Source organism: Mesocricetus auratus, unplaced genomic scaffold (assembly GCF_017639785.1).
Source record: "Mesocricetus auratus isolate SY011 unplaced genomic scaffold, BCM_Maur_2.0 Super-Scaffold_100010, whole genome shotgun sequence".
Lineage (NCBI taxonomy): Eukaryota > Metazoa > Chordata > Mammalia > Rodentia > Cricetidae > Mesocricetus > Mesocricetus auratus.
The window spans coordinates 84,688,446-84,707,852 of NW_024429194.1; the positions used below are offsets into that span (position 1 = coordinate 84,688,446).

Below are 19,407 nucleotides of genomic sequence, written 5' to 3' on the forward strand. Positions count from 1 at the left end.
GCCCCTCCCATCATCCTCAGCTGTCCTTGCGGCCCCTTTCTTTGTGGCTACCACCACTCTGACCACCAGGATCTGCCCACAGTACAGGCCAGCTTGGGGATCAGCGCAGGCCAGAGTCAGCCTCCAGAAGGAGCAAGAAGATCCAGAAATAGCATGGTGAATGGAGCTCTAGGTGACTGGGAACAGACGCCAAGAACGAGCAAAAGAGTCAGAGATATCACGAGGCAGCCTGGACTCCATGGGGCCAAGCAACGGTTTCTGGGAGTCCAACGGCCCCGTAATCTTCACATTTTTCTTTCTTTCTTTTTTTTTTTTTTTGGTTTGGTTTTTCGAGACAGGTTTTCTCTGTGGCTTTGGAGGCTGTCCTGGCACTAGCTCTTGTAGACCAGGCTGGTCTCAAACTCACAGAGATCCTCCTGCCTCTGCCTCCCGAGTGCTGGGATTAAAGGTGTGCTGCACCACCACCTGGCAATCTTCACATTTTTAACGCTGTGTGGGCCCTGATTTCTATCCCCAGAAACAAAATTTTTAAACAGGGCCAGCAAGACAGCTCAGTAGATAAAGGCACCTGGCACTGAATCTGGTGACCTGAGCTCACTCACACAGGAGAGACAGAGAGAGAGACAGAGAGACAGAGAGAAACAGACAGAGTGTAATCAAACTTTTATTTTGTTTGCCTGAAACTTGCTATGTAGACCAGTCTGGCCTGAAGCTCACTGAGATCCACCTGCCTTCTGAGTGCTGGGATTAAACACCCTCACCACCATGCCCCACCATTACATTCTTTTTTTTAAAGATTTATTTATTATGTATACAATGTTCTGTCTGCATATATTCTTGCACACCAGAAGAGGGCACCAGATCTCATTACAGATGGTCGTGAGCCACCATGTGGTTGCTGGGAATTGAACTCACGACCTCAGCAAGAGCAGCCAATGCTCTTAACCTCTGAGCCATCTCTCCAGCCCACATTCTTTTGTGGATTCCTAGCTCTGTCATAGAGGGACTCTAATAAAACAGCCAGGTCGGAGCTGGGAAGTATGTCCTCCACACAGGCAGGACAGGCCCAAGACAGACACAGGACAGACATAAGAAAAGCCAAGCCCCAAAAGGAGAGTAGCCTGGAGGCTCTGTGGCTCACTGCTTCGGGAAAGGTTCGGTGCAGGACCTTGGGAACCCACAGAGAGAGAAGGGAGGTCTGGAAGAACAAGAGGACTCAGATAGGGAGCGGGACAAATGGTCCTTACAAATGGAATGCAACCCCAATCCTACCACTTCCTGGCTGTGAGCCTCCATTCCAGGCATCCCATACTGCCCCGTGGGAATAACGTTCGTGCCTACGCCCATGCATTATGACTGCTATCACAGTACGAAGCATCTGGCCCTTAGGCACCAACACTCATCACCAGGGGTCTTATTTTACCAGACAGCCAGATGTCAGCATACCCATCACCCCTGCCTGAGCGATGACACAGAAAGGCAGGCCCCTGACCATAGGAACATGCACAACCCCTGTGCTAAGACAGACTGCGGAGCTTCTAAGGCTCACTCTAAGAAGGTGCAGTAAAATGCCCAGCAGAAATCATACTAAGCTGCTCAAATGATAACATGTGCACTGTCTCCATTTTAGAGACAGGGAAACTGAGATCAGATATATAGACAGAAATCAAGAAGTGGCAGAGCCAGGATCTGAACCTGGCCAATGGATCAGGGGTCTGCTTTAGATGATTCTGCTGGGTGATGGAAGGTACCTAATGGCAACTATTGCCCAGTTAGATGTCAATCTAAGAAGGCTCATCTCCTCTCTAATCTCCTCAACTGAACACAACATGTGTCTTGGCCTAAATATCCAAAGAAACTTCTAGAAGGATACCTGGGTCTCCATGTGGAAAGTTAGACCTGGCTTGAGGAAGGGGAAAGTATCGTAAAGTATGGGGAACAAAGATCACTTGTACTCCAGGAGCATGGAGGTATACCTCAAGTCTCTTGCTGGGAGAGGAGAAGCATACTGATGGGTACAGAGGGACCAGCAGACTATCTGCACACCACCCTCCTCCTCCCAGAATCCCAGAAGAGATTCCTGCGCAGTTCCCCGAGTGCCCTAGGCTCTCCCATCCACATTGGTCCTCCCATGATCCTCAGCACAGCCTGCCCTCCCCATGAAACTGGCCTCACAGCCAGCTGGCATCAGATGGCCTCATTTTACAGGTAATAATACCAACGCAGCAGCCAGCAATTTCCCAATACGGTTCAGGTGCCAGGCATCCTACATGCTTCATCACTTTCAATCCTCTCCAAAATCCTGGGGGGCGGGGTATTCTCTCCACTCGACAGAGGTGGAAACTGAGGCTCAGAACGCCGACTTCATGAGGTGTGCTGCTGCAGCAGAAGGGATAGCTGATGGGCAATGAGTAGCCCTGACCACAGGACACACAGGCAGATCCTCCAAGGAGGCAGCAGAGGCAGTCTGCTCAATCCCTGCCGAGGACAGTTCCCTGCTGTTCTCAGGAGCCAGTACCAGCCTCCTGGTGTGACCTACCTCTTCTCCATCTGGCCCTCCTGTCCTCTCCAGCCCCTCCCCCTTTCCAGCCCGTTTCTCATGGTGGTCCGGTGTCCCACTATCCTGCACCCCATCTCTCATTACACGAGGGATTCACACCTCTAGGCCCTTGCTCTTGCTATTTCTTCCGGTCCTGGGAACCCTTCAACATTCCTGTCATCTATTCCAGTAGGTTCTTTCTCCCTCCAGCAGAGAGGCCCCTCTTTCTAACTTTCCCAGGACCCCTGCCTATCTCCTTAGCATTGGGCAGCACTAACCCTGGAGTTGCCAGTTCCTGGAGGGAGAAAGCCTTTTCTTGCTCTCCCTGCCATGCTCAAGCTTGGCTCAGTGCCTGGACCTGTAATAACTGTGTCCCTCCAGGTGACACGGCCAGTCCCTATCAGGAATAATAAAGGGCCATAGGAGAATCCCAATAGGGAAATGTTCCTGACTTCATCCCTCTTCTGGGGTGTTCTAGGGTGGGGAGCATCATCAGATCTCAAGCCATCAGAGTGGACTGGGAAGTAGCACCTCCGCTTGCTTAGCCCCAGCTCAGGCACCCCAACACACACACACACACACACACACACACACACACACACACACACACACACACACACAACCAGCACAACCAAGCAAGCTTCTCTTCCCACCCCCGGTTCCAGAACTATTTGCAGATATTTATAGCGCCCTCCCCCAGTCAGGAACCCTCCTCCGCCCTGGGCAGTGCAGTGCAAAGAGAAGGAGCCCCCCTCCCCAGTGAAAGGAGCTGGGGTGGGGGAGCCCTCTCTTATCGTTCGCTTTTGCTCGCTCCCCACTGAGGTAGCTGTAGTTACAGCTCCAGCCACAGTCCCCGCACCCGCCCAGCACCCCCGACCGCGCCTGGGCCTCGGCCAGTCACCGCAGCAGCCCAGGGTCGGGGGTGGGGAAGGCAAGAGCGGAGGCCTCGCGCCCCCAGCCCCAAGCCGCGCCGGAGGTGGAGGGGAGAGCACGGCGCACAAAGCATGGCCGGAGCCCCGCGCCTTGGGACGCCCCCACCCCACCCCCAGTCCAGTCAGGGGAGGGGTCGCCGCGCCAGGCTCTGCCCTGAGGCCAGGGAACGCTGCGGAGAGCAATCGGGTGGGGGCAGGGAGTGCCGGCTAAGCTGCCCCCCGCATCTTGCCCCTCGGGCTCCAGGTCCCCCCGGCCCCGGACTGCCGGACCCTCGCGGGGGGCGGTGGTGGGAACCCGGAGGCGAGGCCTGGGGCGCGGGAGATGCAGGGCTGTGGTGCGGGTCCCTGGATCCACGAGTCAACTCACCCATCTCCCGCTGGGTCTCAGCAGCGGCGGCAGCAGCAGCGGCGGCGGCGGCTCCGCGGCCCCCGGCGGGGAGATGCTGGCGTCCGCCGCAGCCTCTCCTCGCCCCATCCCGGGCTCCGGCGGCGGCGGCGGCTGCGGCGGGCGCCCGGCATCGCAGGCAGCACGGCTCCGGCCCGGCCCGATCCCCGCCCCCCACCCCACCTCCACCCCGTCCCGCGGGCCCCGCGCGACCGCTTGACTGCACCCCGGGGCGGCGGCGGGGGCGCGGCGGCGAGGCCGAGCGCTGCGCTGGAGGTGCCCGCTCCAGCCGGCCCCCGCCCCGCCCCCGCGCGGCCCCGTCCCCTCCCCCTCCAGCGGGCTCCGCGCGCTCGGGGCCGGGGGCGCCTGGACCGCGGGCTCCCGCCGCCTCCCCGCGCCTTGCGTGTGTGCAGCTATCGGATGCGCGAATTGCGCGTTCCCTGCCTGTGACCGTGCGTGCGCCGGCCCACGGCCTTGGCGTCCTGTGCTGGTGTGTGTGCTGTGTGAGGTTGAGCTGGCCAGAGCCCCTGTGTGTGTGTATGTGTGTGTACCTGTGTGTCTCTGTTCTGCGGCACGTAGCAGGTCGGCCCCTGTGTGTGCATGGACCTGTAGAGAGATCCTTGCTGTGGTGTGATTGTGAGCAAGCACACTGTGGCTGGGGGCACAGGCCTCCCTTTTGGTGCTATGCAAATACATGATCCTAACCACTGCAACTAACTGTGCAAACCGCCATGGCCCTATGCAGAGGCCTGGTGGTGGGAAGTGTTCAAGACACAGGGTGGCTGGCCGCAGTGTCCATGCTGCTTTGTGTCTTGCTCTGGCCTCTGTATACTGGTCTTCATCCTTCTGTCCCTGCTTCATCAACAGTGTTCACAAAGCCGCCCGTGATGCCCTCTCCAGGTGAGGCCCAGAGGGTCATGGTGAAGGTACTAGCTGCATCTGCGACTCACCCCCAGGCTTGGAGGGTTCCCTCTCTTCTTCCCTCTCCCAGGATGCTCGTGATAGGCAATCTCTAGCACTCATGTAACCTATGGTAGACTATTATCTATTTACTTATTTAGAGTTTTCAAGACGCTGTGCAGCCCTGATTATCCTGGACCTCTCTCTGTAGATCTGGCTAGCCTTGAACTCAGATACCCACCTGCCTCTGCTGCCTACCCCCCAAGTGCTAGGACAAAATGCATGGACCACCACACCTGGTTTGAGGTAGACTTTCCTGCTTCCCAAGACAAGCCCTGCTCCCCAAGACTATATACCCTGTAAGTCTTGAACAACAATGCGCCTTTTTATCATTCATTTAATTTATTTTGACAGGTCTCACTGTGTAGCCAGTGTTGGCTTCTAATTTGTGATCATCCTGCCTCAGTCTCCCAAGTTGCTAAATTTGCAGGCTTGTGTCCTTTCTTTTCTTTGTTATGTCTTTGCATTTTTAATAATTATGTGTGGGTGTTTTGCCTGCCTATATGTGCACTACTTGCATGTATGTGCACTACCTGCATGTATGTACACTACCTACATATATGTGCACTACCTGCATGTATGCCCACTGGATCCCTTAGAACTGCAGTTATAGACAGTTGTGAGCTGCCATGGGGGTTCTGGAAATCAAACCCAGGTCCTCTGGGAGAACAGCCAGTGCTCTTAACTGCTGAGCCATTTCAGTATAACCCCTAATTAGTTGTCTTACTCATAACTTTTTGAAAACTTCATTTATTTTGCATGAGTGTTTTGTCTGCGTACATGACTGGTGCCCATGGAGTTCAGGAGTGGTGTAACATACCCTGGAAATGAAGCATGGTTGTAAGCTGTCATTCGGGTGCTGGGAACTGAACCCAGGTGGATCCTCCCCAAGAGCAACAAATGCTTTTAACTGCTAAACCCTCCCTTCACCCTCAATTTTCTTCTTCTTATGATGTAAAGTGATTTTTTGGCTTTTGTTTTCAAGACTGAGTTTCTTGGACTGGAGAGATGGCTCAGAGGTTAAGAGCACTGGCTGCTCTTTCAGAGGTCCTGAGTTCAATTCCTAGCACCCACATGGCAGTTCACAACCACCTATAATGAGATCTGGTCTTCTGATAGGCAGACATACATGCAGGCAGAACACTGTATACCGAATAAATAAATCAATCTTTAAAAGAGAAAGGAAAAAAAAAAAAAAGACAGGGGCTACTCTGTGTAGTCCTGGCTGTCCTGGAACTCACTCTGTAGACCAAGCTAGCTTTGAACTCACAGAGATCCACCTATCTCTGTCTGGAATTTAAAATGTGCATCTCCACCACCCAACTGTGATTTTATTTTTCAAGAACCCAAGACAAATTCATGCTAATAGGACAAACTCATTTCCAACTAGGAAAGAAGACCCTTTTTGTATTATAGTGACAGAAGTATTTAAATCTATTCATCAGTCAATAAGAGAAACACATACAAAAGGACATCCCCATCAAACTTTTGTTATGGCAGAGGCAGAGGCAGGTGAATCTGTGAATTCGAGGCCAGCCTGGTCTACAAAAGTGAGTTGTAGGACAGCTAGAGCTACACAGAGAAACCTTGCTTCAAAAAACAAACAACAACAAAAACCAAATAAACTTCCTGTTATTACCCGTATATGGTCACCAGCTGTGCGCACCAGCTCAAGAGACCATGTTTATGTCTTGCCTTCTTGCACATGTCAGAGGGTACCTCTTGGAAGTTGTTTTTTTCCTTCCACTGTGGGATCTGGGCATCAAACTCAGGTTTGCATGGCAAGTGTTCACTGGCTGAGTTACCCTCAAATGTTCCCAAGTTTTTGTCATTTTGTTTGTCTGAGATATGCTCTCTCACATCCCTGGCTGGTCTGGAAGTCATTGTATGAACTGGAACTCCTGCTCCTCTGGCCTGCACCCCTGGATTGCGGTGATTAACAGATGTTGCGCTACCCTGTGTGGTTTTCTGTGGTGCTAGAGATCTAGCTCAGAGCTTCACACATGGCAGACAAGTGTTCTGCCCTGAGTTACATCCCTAGTCCCACTAACTTCTGGATGACTTTAATTGAATAGATTGCAGCACACAGTATAAACTAGATAATTATCAAAAGGTTGTTTGCAGGTGATAATTTTCATTGAAAAGAAAATCCACCCATGGCTCCCACCTCTAGGTTTGCTGTATCAACTTTATGATACAATGTTTTCTTTTAGGGGTAGAGTCTTCTCAGAGGTCAGAAAAGGGCATTGGAGTTCGGGATGGTTGTGATTAACCATGTGGGTGCTGGGAATTGAACACAGGTCTTCTGCAAGAATTACAAATGGGAGCCGGGTGGTGGTGGTGCACACCTTTCATTCCAGCCCTCAGGAGGCAGAGGCAGGTGGATCTCTGAGTTCAAGGCCACCCTGGTCTACAAGAGCAAGTTCCAGGACAGCCTCCAAAGCCACAGAGAAACCCTGTCTCAAAAAAAAAGTAACAAATGCTCTTAACTGCTAAGCCATCTCTCCAATACCATTTCTTTTTTTTTTATTACTTTATGTGTGAATCTGTGCATTCTGTGTGTGTATTCAAGTGCCCTCAGGACCAGAAGAGGAGGGTGTCAGACCTCCATAACTGGAGTTACTGGCAGTTATGAGCTGCCCAGATATGGGTACAGGGAATTGAATTCAGATCTTCTGGAAAAGCAGCAACTTCTCTTTAACCATCAGTTCTTGTGGTACTACATACAAGGCATCTTGCTGTGATTTTCTTTCTTTCTTTCTTTCTTTTTTTTTTTTTTTTTTTTTTTTTTTGGTTTTTCGAGACAGGGTTTCTCTGTATTGTTTTGGAGGCTGTCCTGGAACTCGGCTCTGTAGACCAGGCTGGCCTCGAACTCACAGAGATCCACCTGCCTCTGCCTCCCAAGTGCTGGGATTAAAGGCGTGCGCCACCAACGCCCGGCCTCTTGCTGTGATTTTTAAACTAATACACCTCCTCTATAGCATGACATCTTCTTAGATTATCTATTTTTATTTTGGGACAGGGTTTCTCTGTATAGCCCTGGCTATCCTGGAACTCATTCTGTAGACCAGGCTGGCCTCAAACTCAAAGATCCACCTGCCTCTGCCTCCCGAGTGCACGGCGTCCTGGTTGGGTTGTCTATTTATCTGCCTCTGCCTGTCTGTCTGTCTATTCATTGTGGCTCTGTGGATGGAACCCAGGGCCTCCCATATGCCAGGCAGGCACCCCACCACTAAGCTATATTCCACATACAACTCCCATGGCCTTTGATTTCAATACAATGCAAAGCACTCACATTTGCCTGTCTTCCGCTTCAGTGCTCAGAGTGCAGAGAGAAGCACGCTCTCCTCCCAGCACCACCCGGGGAAGTTATATGGGTGACAAGAGCGAGATGGCTGTGCCTTGCCCTGCCCAGAGCTGGCCACTTCTGGAAGCTTCTGGGGACCTGCTGTTTGCTCTTTGTCCCCCACCACCACCCTTGAGTCTTTGTTTTCCTGCCTCTTGCAGATTCCCAAGCTTCTTGGGAGGCCTCTGAGAGGGAGGGGGAGCTGCCTCGGTTAGGGTCATACCAAAGTCCACCTCCGTTTCTCAGCATTTCTCTCGAAGTCTGTTGGAACAGTGTGGTGAGCACGAATTTCCCCAGCCCTTCAGAGACGGCAAGTGACTTCCCTGACCATAATCAACCAGGGCTTGGTCCAGCCAGGGACAGCACATGCCCCTCCCCCTCTCAGCCTAGGCCTGGTGGGAGGAGGAGCCCACCTCCCTCGGAGCTGGCAGGACGAGAAACAGTCTCTCATTCCCCTTCCCCTGTCACCTTTCACTTTCTTCCCTCCAGCGAGACAGTCCCACTCAAGCAGCTTGAGGCAGGGAATATGGACGTATTAAAACTCGGGTTCTAGTCCCGCCCTACTGTGCACCCTGGGCCTACACGTGAGTTTCTTCATCTGTAGAGTAGGATGCTTGCATCCATCACCCCACTGACAGCAGCAGCATCTGGCTCCCCCTCCAGTCACTTCCTGTGTGTGGGCAGGGAGGGGCTTGGTAGGTGGTCCTCCTCCCTGCCCCCCCCCCCCTCTGGGGACTGGCTGATAGACTTAGAGGCTGTAGGAGCTGGAGTTGGGAGACGCCCAGTTACAAGATTATCCTGCCCCCAGCATGATGTGTGGTGTCACCTTACAGTTGGGCCGCCTCTTTCTTTCTGGAGCTGATTTGGCTCTGGGAACAATTGCTGGGTCTGTTAGCCCAGAATTGGCTCCTCCTGCTGGGCAGCTGCATTCCCCTCCCTGGGCCATCTCACCTGCCGAGGTGAGGGTTTCCTACTCATTCTTCTGCCGACAGTTGGACCATCTCTCTGAAGGCCCTGAGGGCTTCCTGGCTTCCAGAGAGCTAGTCCATGTTTCATTTAGAAAGTCTCCTCTCTGCAAGCCTCAGTTTCCACTCTGGTCAAGCCAGGGCAATGGATACACATGGATCATTGTTACAAGATGTTCAGGAACAATCCAGAATTCTCAGAAGCATGCATGCTTGTAAGTGTATGTAGACATGTATGAGCACATGGCACACACACACACACACACACACACACACACACACACACACACATACACACACACATACACACGAAGATAGGTATGTGGACATGGACATGCTCAGTGTATATATTCCTGGAGAAGGGTTCAAGACTATTGTCAATTTCTTAAGAGTCAGTACCCAGATTTAGGAATCCTGGGCTCTTCAGCATCCCAGGGACCATCCTAGGCGCATCCTCTCTCTGGTGCCCAGGGCTCCTATTCAGTCTCTGCTCATTCCCCAGGTTTCCATCATCTGGCCAAGCATAGCCTCCCTGGGCCCCTTGTCTGCCCTCAGCCTCCTCCCCTGCCACTCCTCCTCCCCCTCCACAGACTTTTCACCTGCAAGCATAGCACATAACTGTGCTCACTGTGGCCTTGTGTGTCTCCCTGCTGGGAGGGCAGAGATCTTTGCTGACTTTGCTTGCACCCAGCACAGCCTGGCACATATACAAACAGGAATTCCACAAACACTGTCAAATGGCCATGAGCCCCAGGCACCCTCCCCGGCTTGTGTGTCTGCTTTTTGAGGCATGCCTCTCCACAGAAGGGTCTGCAGGGAGCCAGGAGCAGGTTAGAACCCAGAGAAGAGTCCCCTGGTGAACGAGGCATCCGTGCTGGGAAGTCCCCCAGTGGGCCAGGGTTGTTACATGCTGCCAGTATGTGATCTAGGATAGCAGTATCCTTCTTACCCCGGAGAACTCAGGCCCCTGCTATATCTCCAATCCCAAGCAGGGCATCCCAGCCCTGTGCACTCCTGGGCAGCCCAAGACCCCCATTTGGAAACCAGTGAGGCAACTAGAGACTAGCGTGGTGTCTGAGTAACAGAGCCAGAATCCCTGCCCAGGTCCCAGATCCACAGTCAGGGCTTTAGCCACCAGGTCAGTCCCAGAGAGAACACTACAGGCCAGCCTTGGACTCCCAGGCTACCAAGGGACAGATGAGTGAGTCTCCTGTCAATTGGAAGACCTGGGTTCCCAATAGCAGAAGAGACCAGGGAAAGCAGAAAAGCAAGGGATGCTGGGCAGCAGCTCAGCCTGGCCTTGGAGTGGAAACACAGCACTGGAAGGAAAAGAACAGCATCGAGGCTGAGGGACAACGTAAGCAAAGGCAGGAGGTTCACGGTGCATTGTAAGCCACAGCCGGGAGATGGGGAAAGGAAACTCAGGTTGAGGACCTCTGGGAAAGCCCCAGATGCTGGAGTGTCTTCAGGAAGTCGCTGAGCAGCATGACATCTCCTACTGGCCCCCAAGGGTGGCCTTATCAAAAGGAGGCCAGATGACTGTGGGGAGTGGACTGAGTCACACCAGTGTCCCCACTTATCTGCTTCCTGTCCTAACCCTTGGAGAGAAGCAGGCTCACCAGCTGCTGTGTGCATACAACTGTAGACACCCCCACAGTCCCCACCTGTCCCAGGCTGTGCCCACTGGGTGTCTCCCCACTAATGCCACACTGTCACTCAGCCTCGTAGTCACATAACCTCATACACACAAATACCACAAATGCACGCCCAGGTCATACCATTAAGTTCACAAACCCGTGCTGGGCACTCCCCAAAAACCTATACCACAGCATTCCCGGGTCACCACAGAGAGGGCCTGATAGGAGTGGTACAGAGTCACCCAGGATCCCTCTTCTGCCCCTATGTGCCCCCCTTTTTTCTGGTTTTGGTTTATTGAGACTGGGTTTCTCTGTGTTGTAGCTCTGGCTGTCCTGGAACTCACTTGGTAGACCAGACTGGCCTCAAACTCACTCACAGAGATCCACCTGCCTCTGCCTCCCAAGCACTGGGCCACTACTTCCTGGCTCTATGTCCCTCTTGTGTGCACCTTAATGCCTGCTTCAGGGAAGGGGCCCCATGACTCAGAGTGGGGACACAGGCCCAGGACACTGACTTGAGGTCTGGTCACTTGCTTTCAGTTCAGCTGCCGGGCTGGCCAGTGATGTTCAATGTCCATCCTTTTGACCACTATGCTGAGCCTCACCAGTAGCCCAGTGTCTCCAGGGAGGATGATTGTGCTGGGCCTGAAAGCAACCTCAGAAAAATCCACCCTGTCTTTAGTTATCTGAGTCTGAAAACCATGGATGGGCTCAGAGGTGGCTTGCATGGCTCAGAAACTTCTCTGGCCTATTTGACAAGCAGAAATATAATATGCCAAGTGCTACTTCAGTCCTGGTCAAGGGTCCAGGTCGTGTATGTGGAGCCAGGATAAACAGTAGAGCTAGAAACACAGCAAAATTCATCCATTAAACCCCAGACTGGCTACAAAAAGACCACAGAACCTATTGTCTACCTGGATTGGCTGATAGAATGACCTTTAAGACATTCACAGTCTGGCCGGGCGGTGGTGGCACACGCCTTTGATCCCAGCACTCGGGAGGCAGAGGCAGGTGGATCTCTGTGAGTTCGAGGCCAGCCTGGTGTACAGAGTGAATTCCAGGACAGCCTCCAAAACAGAGAAACCCTGTCTCAGAAAACCTCACACCTGTGAACTTGATGGGGACTTTGGGGTCACCCTCCTCCTTGGACCCCAGCCTGTAAAGCCTTGATTGCCATATCTTCTGTCATGTGGTGCTCACTCTCTTAAAAAAGAAAACAACACACACACACACACACACACACACACACACACACAGCTCTAATTATCATGGTGTGTGTGAAGTGGTTCTGGACACTACAATTTCTAGAACCAGTTGCCTGGGGCTGGTTAAAGCAGGTTTGGTTCTTTTCTTGGTGGTTTGATGAAGTCCTTCCCTTCTCTCCAAGGTTCTCCAGCACCCCTATGATACGTTTTCTAGACCTTTCCACCCCAGCGTCTCTACCAGTGTAGCCTGATGGCACAGGCACACAATTGGCCTATTCCTGGCTGACATAGGCCTGCTGGGCATTTCTGGATAGCCACCTGCCGCCGTGACAGTGTGTGGTTTGGCACCTGGAAAGACTTAAGAACGCACAAACAATTCTACTTTTGTTTTGAGACAGGGTTTCTGTATTGCCATGGAGTCCAGGATGACCTTGGAGCTTGAATTCTGGGAATTACAGGCATGAGCTGTCATGCCCAGCAACAATTGTGGTTTAAGGGGAAAAAAAAAAAACCCCACTTCATCTATAGGTTATGAACAGGAGCAAGCCTGGCCTCATTCCTCACTGGGCCCTTCAACGGTGACGGTAAGCAGGGTGGCTGGGCTCATGGAGAAGAGTAAAGCTTGGAGGGGGCCAGGGCCTGGCCAGCTGAACTTGCCTGTCCCACCCAGCAAGGTAGAGCCTGCTCTCACATCTGCCACACAGAAGCAGCAGAAGAGGGTCTGCAAAGTGAGTCACCATCACTTCCTCCTCTGGGTCACACCTCCCACAGTTCCTCCCAGAACCTGGGCTGGCTGTGGCTTGATCTGATCATTAATGAAGTGAGAGCAACCAGAACATTCCCAGGTCTGAACCTCCAGGTTTGAGGTGACTGTTTTCTCCGGGGGGGGGGGGGGGGATGAAGGCATGTGGTCATTCTGCTTCTGGAGAGAGATGATGAAGAGACAGCAGCCTGACACCCACAGGGCAGATGGTTGAGGATACGGGGTGCCAGTGTGCTGGCCCAGGCTTGAGCTCTAGACACAGGAGCCATTTCTATCAGACACGTGGCCACTTGCTGTTCTGTGGAGAAGAGCCGAGAGTCCTACCCCACCAGCTGAGGGCCCTTCCTGTCACTGCTCTACTAGACACGGCAGACACTGGCTACTTTCCCTTCCGCTGACTGAGGACAGTGCAGTTGCAGAGGGAAAAGGTTGGTCTCTTCTGTCCCCAACCCATCCTCATCAAAGTCACCAGGCTCCCGGGCTTTGGGTGGCTTGAGTTTAAAAACATTTCTCCAGGGCTAGGCATTATAGAATCCACGTGTAATCCTAGCACTTTAGAGGCTGAGGCAGGAGGATCAACCAAGTGTTCTAGGCTAGCCCAGGCTCGACACAGTGTGGTACTGTCTCAAATCCAGGCTCGACACAGTGTGGTACTGTCTCAAATAAAAATAAAAATCTGTCGGGAGGCAGAGGCAGGCGGATCTCTGTGAGTTCGAGACCAGCCTGGACTACCAAGGGAGTTCCAGGACAGCCTCCAAAGCCACAGAGAAACCCTGTCTCGAAAAAACTAAAAAATAAAAAACTAAGAAATAAAAATCTGGACATGGTGGTAGGTGACAATGGTATGGAACCACAACACTGGAGGGAAGGAGGGAGGGAGGGAGGGAAGGAGAGAGAGAGAGAGATCAGGAGTTTAAGGATAGCCTAGGCTACATAATGAATTCAAGGCCAACATGAACTACCTAAGATGGGGATGGGGTTGGCAAAGACGAATACCCTACAAGGTGGCTCACATCTTTACCCCAGCACTCAGGAGGCAGAGGCAGGCTGATCTCTGTGAGGCTGAGGTCAGCCTGGTCTACACAGTAAGTCCCAAGCCAACCATTGAGAAATAATAAAGTCAGGGGTTTCACACTTATTTTATTAATTTTTTTGTTTTTTCGAGTCAGGGTTTCTCTGTATTGTTTTAGAGGCTGTCCTGGAACTCGCTCTATAGACCAGGCTGGCCTCAAACTCACAGAGATCTGCCCTGCCTCTGTCTCCTGAGTGCTGGAATTAAAGGTGTGCGCCACCAACACCTGGCTGGATTTCACACTTATGATTCCAGCTCTTGGGAGGTGTAAGACAGAACTTATATAACATACTGAGACTGTCTGTTTCAAGAAAACCTCCCTAGGACTGAACCAGGTGTACACTCCCCAAGGAGTTTAGCCTGAGTTGCAAGGAGGGCTACAGTGGCCGGGCCAAGCCTGCGCATAATCAAAGACATTGCTTCTGAACCCTGCAAGGTTCTGTCCTGAGACTCCCCTCCCTCCTCATGCTGCCTACCCACCCAGAGGACCAATCCTAGAAGACTACTAAGATCTCAGTGGGAGCAGGGGGGACGACACCTTCCCTAGGCACCAACACCGATGAGAACTTTTTAGGCCCTGATGGGAGAGCCTGGAGTCCACAGGAGTCTGCAGAGCCCAGAGAAATGGGCACTATTCAGCAAGCGAGTAACCCCATTTCTTTCCTGTCTTCAACCCTCTCATCAGACTCTCCTGTTTGAAGAACCTTGAAATGTAGCACGATAAATAAAAGACCCAGAGACAGATATTGGGGTTCAAGCTTCAAGCTGAAGATCAAAAATACAAAGCAGCCAGCCAGCTCTTACCTCTACCTGAGCTCAGACCAAAGGGGCGCTCCTCAAACTGCTCTTGACTTCACTGCTCCTCAGATTCATTCAGACTGCTATGCTCTCCTCAACGTGGCTAGAGACTGACTCAGACTGAATGCCAGCTCTGAGACCCTGCTCCTGTCTTTTATACCTCCCTAATGCTGGGATTGAGGGCGTGTGATCCCAAAGGCTGAGATCACCTTTTTGTGTGAGCTGTTTCTCTTTAGGACTGGATCAGTGGACTTGAACTAACGGAGATCCATCTACTTCTACCTCCTAAGCAGTGGGATTAAAAGTATGTACCACCACCACTTGGCTATTATACCTTGTGGCTGACTTTTGCTTTCTGAATCCTCAGGCGAGCTTTAATAAATCATAAATAATATCTCACTACACTGAGATATCAGTGTAGTGAGTCATCAGACTTGGCAGCAGCCACCTGTAACTGCTGAGCCAAATCTCATTGGCCCTATTTACTTACTCTTACTTAAGGCCAGGCTAGCCTTGAATTTGGTGTACAGCCAAGGGCAATCTTGACATTCTGATCTTCCTAGCTCCACCTCTTCAGTGCTGTTTCATGAGATGCTGAGTGAGGTTTGAACCTGGGACTTTGTGCATGCTAGGCAAATACACATTGACTAAGCTGCGCCCCTACTTTTATTTCACTCAGGGTTTTACTATATAACTTAGGCCGTTCTCAAAGTTGGTATCCTTGTACCTCAGCTACATGCCTGGGGTGTATTGCCATACCTATGTCTGGCCTTTAACTTGCCTTTAGAGATAAGACGGTGACCAGTGACGTTCATGGGCATTATCCGAAATCACCCAGGGGCATCTAGGTGAAGAAATCCTGAGCACCAAACCATGATGGCTAATTGGAAGGCAGGTCCGTCTTACCAGCCTTCTTATGAGCCTGGGTCTTGTGGGCCTCCAGGGTGTCCCCTCTCTGTGCTTGCTTTGCAGATTCAAAGTGGAGCCAGGACACCGTATTTTTAACAGCCACCCCCTCTTAGTTGCCAAAGGACTTGGTTGTGTACAGCCAGGCTGGAGCCAACAGTGTAAGCCTCTCCCCAGCTAATACCAGCTGGTATGCACCTGCTCGTACCCCACCTCCCAGACAACGCTTTCCAAAATCCACAGCCAGCTGTAGATAGTCTTCTGATAGCAGCCTGAATGACCTTTAGATCCCTCAGCCAGCTTTGACTGAGTTAGCTCCCAGCATGCATCTGGAACACAGCAACTGGATTTGATTGAGATCACTGGGGCCCTCTAGTCTTGGGCCTCGGGGGCTACCCTCATAGGCGGAGGTGGGTGGGGGTGGAGGTGGAGTATGTTCTGCTAACCTATAGGATTAGCACAGTGTTCATCCTGCCATGTCAATTTACCTGACATGGAGATCTTTGTTTTTTGCTTTTGTGTCTTGAAAGGTCAGAGAGATGGCTCAGTAGGAAGGATGCTTGCTGTCGACCCATATGGTAGAAAGACAGAACTGACCTCTGACCTCCACATGTGTGCTGTGGCATAAACACATCCACACATATACAAAAATCAGTAGGCAAATGTGAAACTAATCAGAGTAAATGATGAAACACCTAACTTGCCATCAAGCCCAAAACTGGTCAGGGTGGGACAATTTTCTTTAGATATTTCTGGTAGCCACGTTTTGGGAGGTTGGCTCTGGATAGTTCGTGCTTTTGTCTATCACTGTTACTTTATTTTTGTTTTTTTGAAAACAGGGTCTCAGCCAGGCTTTGGTTGAGTACACCTTTAATCCCAGCACTCAGGAGGCAGAGGCAGAGGAGGCAGAGGCAGGTGGATCTCTGAGTTCAAAGCTAACCTGGTCTACAAAGTGAGTTCCAGGACAGGCTCCAAAGCTACAAAGAGAAACCCTGTCTCAAAACAAAACAAATCAAAAACAAAAGAAAACCAGGGTCTCACTATGTAGCCTGGTTGGCCTGGAGCTCACTGGAGATCAGGCTAGCCTCAAACTCAAGAGATGCACTTGCTTCAGTCTCCTGAGTGCTGGGATTAAAGTCATGGGCTACCACACCTGGATAACAGACATTTGTTTTTTTAATATTTATTTTAAAATATTTATATGCAGGGTAGGGTAGCGCCTTGAGAAGCCAGGAAAGAGCATTGGATTCTCCAAAGCTGGAGTTACAGGCAGTTGTGAGCTGTTTGATGTAGGTGCTGGGAACTAAAACTGATTCTTCTACAAGAGCTGTGAGCACTAAATGTTGAGCCATCTCCCCAGGACTGACTTTTGGTGCGCATGGAGTGAGGGAGGGGTGTTGAGTCAGGGTCTCTCTATGTAGCCCTTGGTGTCTTGAAGCTTACTATGTATACCAGACTGGCCTTAAACTAAGAGATTCATTGCCTCTGAGTTCTGGTATTAAAGGCATGCTCCACCAAGCCTGGCTTTCAAAAGAACAGTTGTATATATGGGTGTTTTTGTCAGCATGCACATCTACATGTCAGGTGCATGCCTGGAGTCCAAGGCGGCCAGGAAAGGGTGCTGAGTTCCCTGGGACTGCATGCTCAGATGACTGTGACCTACCATGTGGGTGATGGTACCTGAGCCTGTCTTCTAGAAGGGCAGCCAGTGTTCTTAACTGCTGAGCCATGTTTCCAGCCCCATCTCAGGTGGTCCTAGGCTACTGATATGTGTGGAGCAGAACTCAGGACTCAGGGGACCAGCAGGCTGACAAATCACTCACATAGCAGGTGCTGAGAGGCAGGGGGATGGAGCCATGGAAGGTTCTTGAGCTCAGCACTATTTGGACCACAGAGTGACACGTGCAGGAGCATCATCATGGCAGGTAGGGGGAACAGACACAGGTTGTGAGTCCCATTCCTGTTCCAGGCCCCCCCAGACTGAGACAGTAAGAGAGAAAGCTAGCTCAGGCAGTTCCCACGGGCAGAAATGGACCCAGCCAGTGGGGTCAATGGTCCCACTGACCAGGCAGTCTGTCCTCGGTGAGACCCTCCAGGCTTGTGGAAATGTCAAGAGCTAGTCTGTACTCCGAGCTGGCGTCACCTTTGCGTGGGAACAAAGCCCATGCTCATGCTGTGTCTGGGGGGGGGGCGGCGGACTGGCAATGATGTGTTCTTGTTTGGTTTCTAAATAGGGGCCCAGAAGGAGGAATCGTGAGATTCCTGTGTCACAGGAAAGATTTGGGAGCCAGGCCAAATGCGTCCATCTGGGCTTCAGCTTAGAAGCCGCTGCCCTGCGTCTGGACCCTTAGATGAAACTGCAGGTGCACTGGCCCAGCACCTACGCTGCGACAGCTCCGACTGAGCCACCACTCGACGCGGTAGCTGACTCTGGCACATGGTAGATTTTGTCTGACACTCTTGTGACCTGTCCGAGTCCCTAGTCCATGTGGCACGGAAGGACTGGGGTGGACTTACATATCACTATAGGACTGCCCATGGTGGTTAGACAATCCTATTAGGAAGCCATCCTTATCCTTATGACTGTCCCTTCAATTGCTCTAGTTGCTTAAACTGTAAGAGACCACTACACACTAGGCCCATGGACCTGAGCTGGGCACGACAGTGAATTTCTGCAAGAGAGCTGAGCACGTGGAGCAGGCCTCTCCCAGGAGTTGGCACTTATGCTGAACCTGGTGTGACAAGAGGAGCCCAGTGCTAAGAATGGAACTGTTTCCCCTCTGAAGTCAGTGGATGACACTCTCTGGGTGGTCTCTCTGTCACACTTGTCAGCACCAGAGCATCAGAGTCTGGTGGGAGAGCCAGAAGCCCCAAGAAGCCTGCTGATACCCAAGGGCACTGACTCTGAGGTCCTGACTCCAGCTGGTCTCATCCAGGCAGCTGCTTTAGTTAATTAAGCCTGGGACTGAGTTCTAGGAGGGGACAAGGTATGAAGGATTATGTGAGTGTCTGTCTGATCTAGCCTCAGGAAAGGAGAGACCAAGGGTGGAGACGGCTCTAACCCAGCATAGGCCACTTGCCTTCCTGGCCTTGACACTGCTCTGTCTAGCTGCTGAGAGGTTTTTCTGGTGTTAACATTGGGCTTCTCCAGAAATTCAAAGACTCCCAGACTCTTCCAGCGGGCCCCAAGCAATCACACAGCAAAGGAAGCCTGGGCATTGAAAGAACATAGTTCCCCCATGAACACATGGAATAGTGGTACCAGAGCCGGGGTCAGACGGCACAAAGCTGAGAGCACAGTGCCTCAGTCCTGTGAGACAAAGCCAGCCCTGGACACAGCATGTCTCGGGAGCTGAGGGCATGGGAACCCTCAGGGCACCTGAGGGCAGAGGTGGACAGGAAGCCCTGAAAGTGGAACCCTCTGCCCAGCACAGGGGAGGGTGTGGGACCCAGTGACCACAGTGGACAGAGCCCAGCTTTGTTCCAGAGCAGACATAGCTTCTTAGCCTGCAGGCACGCAATCCTGAGAGGATGAGTGAAGTCCTCAGATGAGAAAGGCATTCTAAAGATATCCTTCAGCCAAATAAAGCCAAATGAAACCAACCAGTGGTGAGGGGGGCGAGGCCTCCGACCTGTGACCTAAGCCTACCCCACCCCATTCCTGGGCTTATTCCCCAAGGAGAACAACAGCATTGCCCTCTTTAACTCAGACAGCAGGCATGTGGCCAAACCCATGCTGAGCTAGGCGGATCTCTGTGAGTTCGAGGCCGGGCTGGACCGACAGCCTCCAAAACAATACAGAGAAACCCTGTCTCGTAAAACCAAAAAACAAAAACAAAAACCCAAACCCAAAAAACAAATGCTGAGTGGTTGAGGCCCGTGGTGTGGAGAGCCAAGTA

At 51.9% G+C, this 19,407-nt stretch overlaps 1 protein-coding gene and 1 long non-coding RNA gene across 3 annotated transcripts in view; one reads left to right on the forward strand and one right to left on the reverse strand.

The window, feature by feature from the left end:
• Mgat3 (beta-1,4-mannosyl-glycoprotein 4-beta-N-acetylglucosaminyltransferase) overlaps nucleotides 1-3,987 on the reverse strand; it is a 40,190-nt gene extending 36,203 nt beyond the window's left edge. The window contains exon 1 of one of the 2 annotated variants that reach the window (XM_040754119.1): nucleotides 3,839-3,987. In XM_040754119.1, coding sequence (XP_040610053.1) covers nucleotides 3,839-3,946 — 108 coding nt within the window. In that variant the 5' untranslated portion in view covers nucleotides 3,947-3,987. The remainder of the gene's footprint in view (nucleotides 1-3,838) is intronic. The other variant, XM_005066996.4, reaches the window with a different exon arrangement.
• Nucleotides 3,988-14,668: 10,681 nt separating this feature from the next.
• On the forward strand, nucleotides 14,669-19,111 carry LOC110340398. Its single transcript, XR_002382196.2, has 3 exons — nucleotides 14,669-14,906; nucleotides 15,575-15,669; nucleotides 17,743-19,111. It is a non-coding gene; the product is annotated as an uncharacterized LOC110340398 (long non-coding RNA).
• The last annotated feature ends 296 nt before the right edge of the window (nucleotides 19,112-19,407 follow it).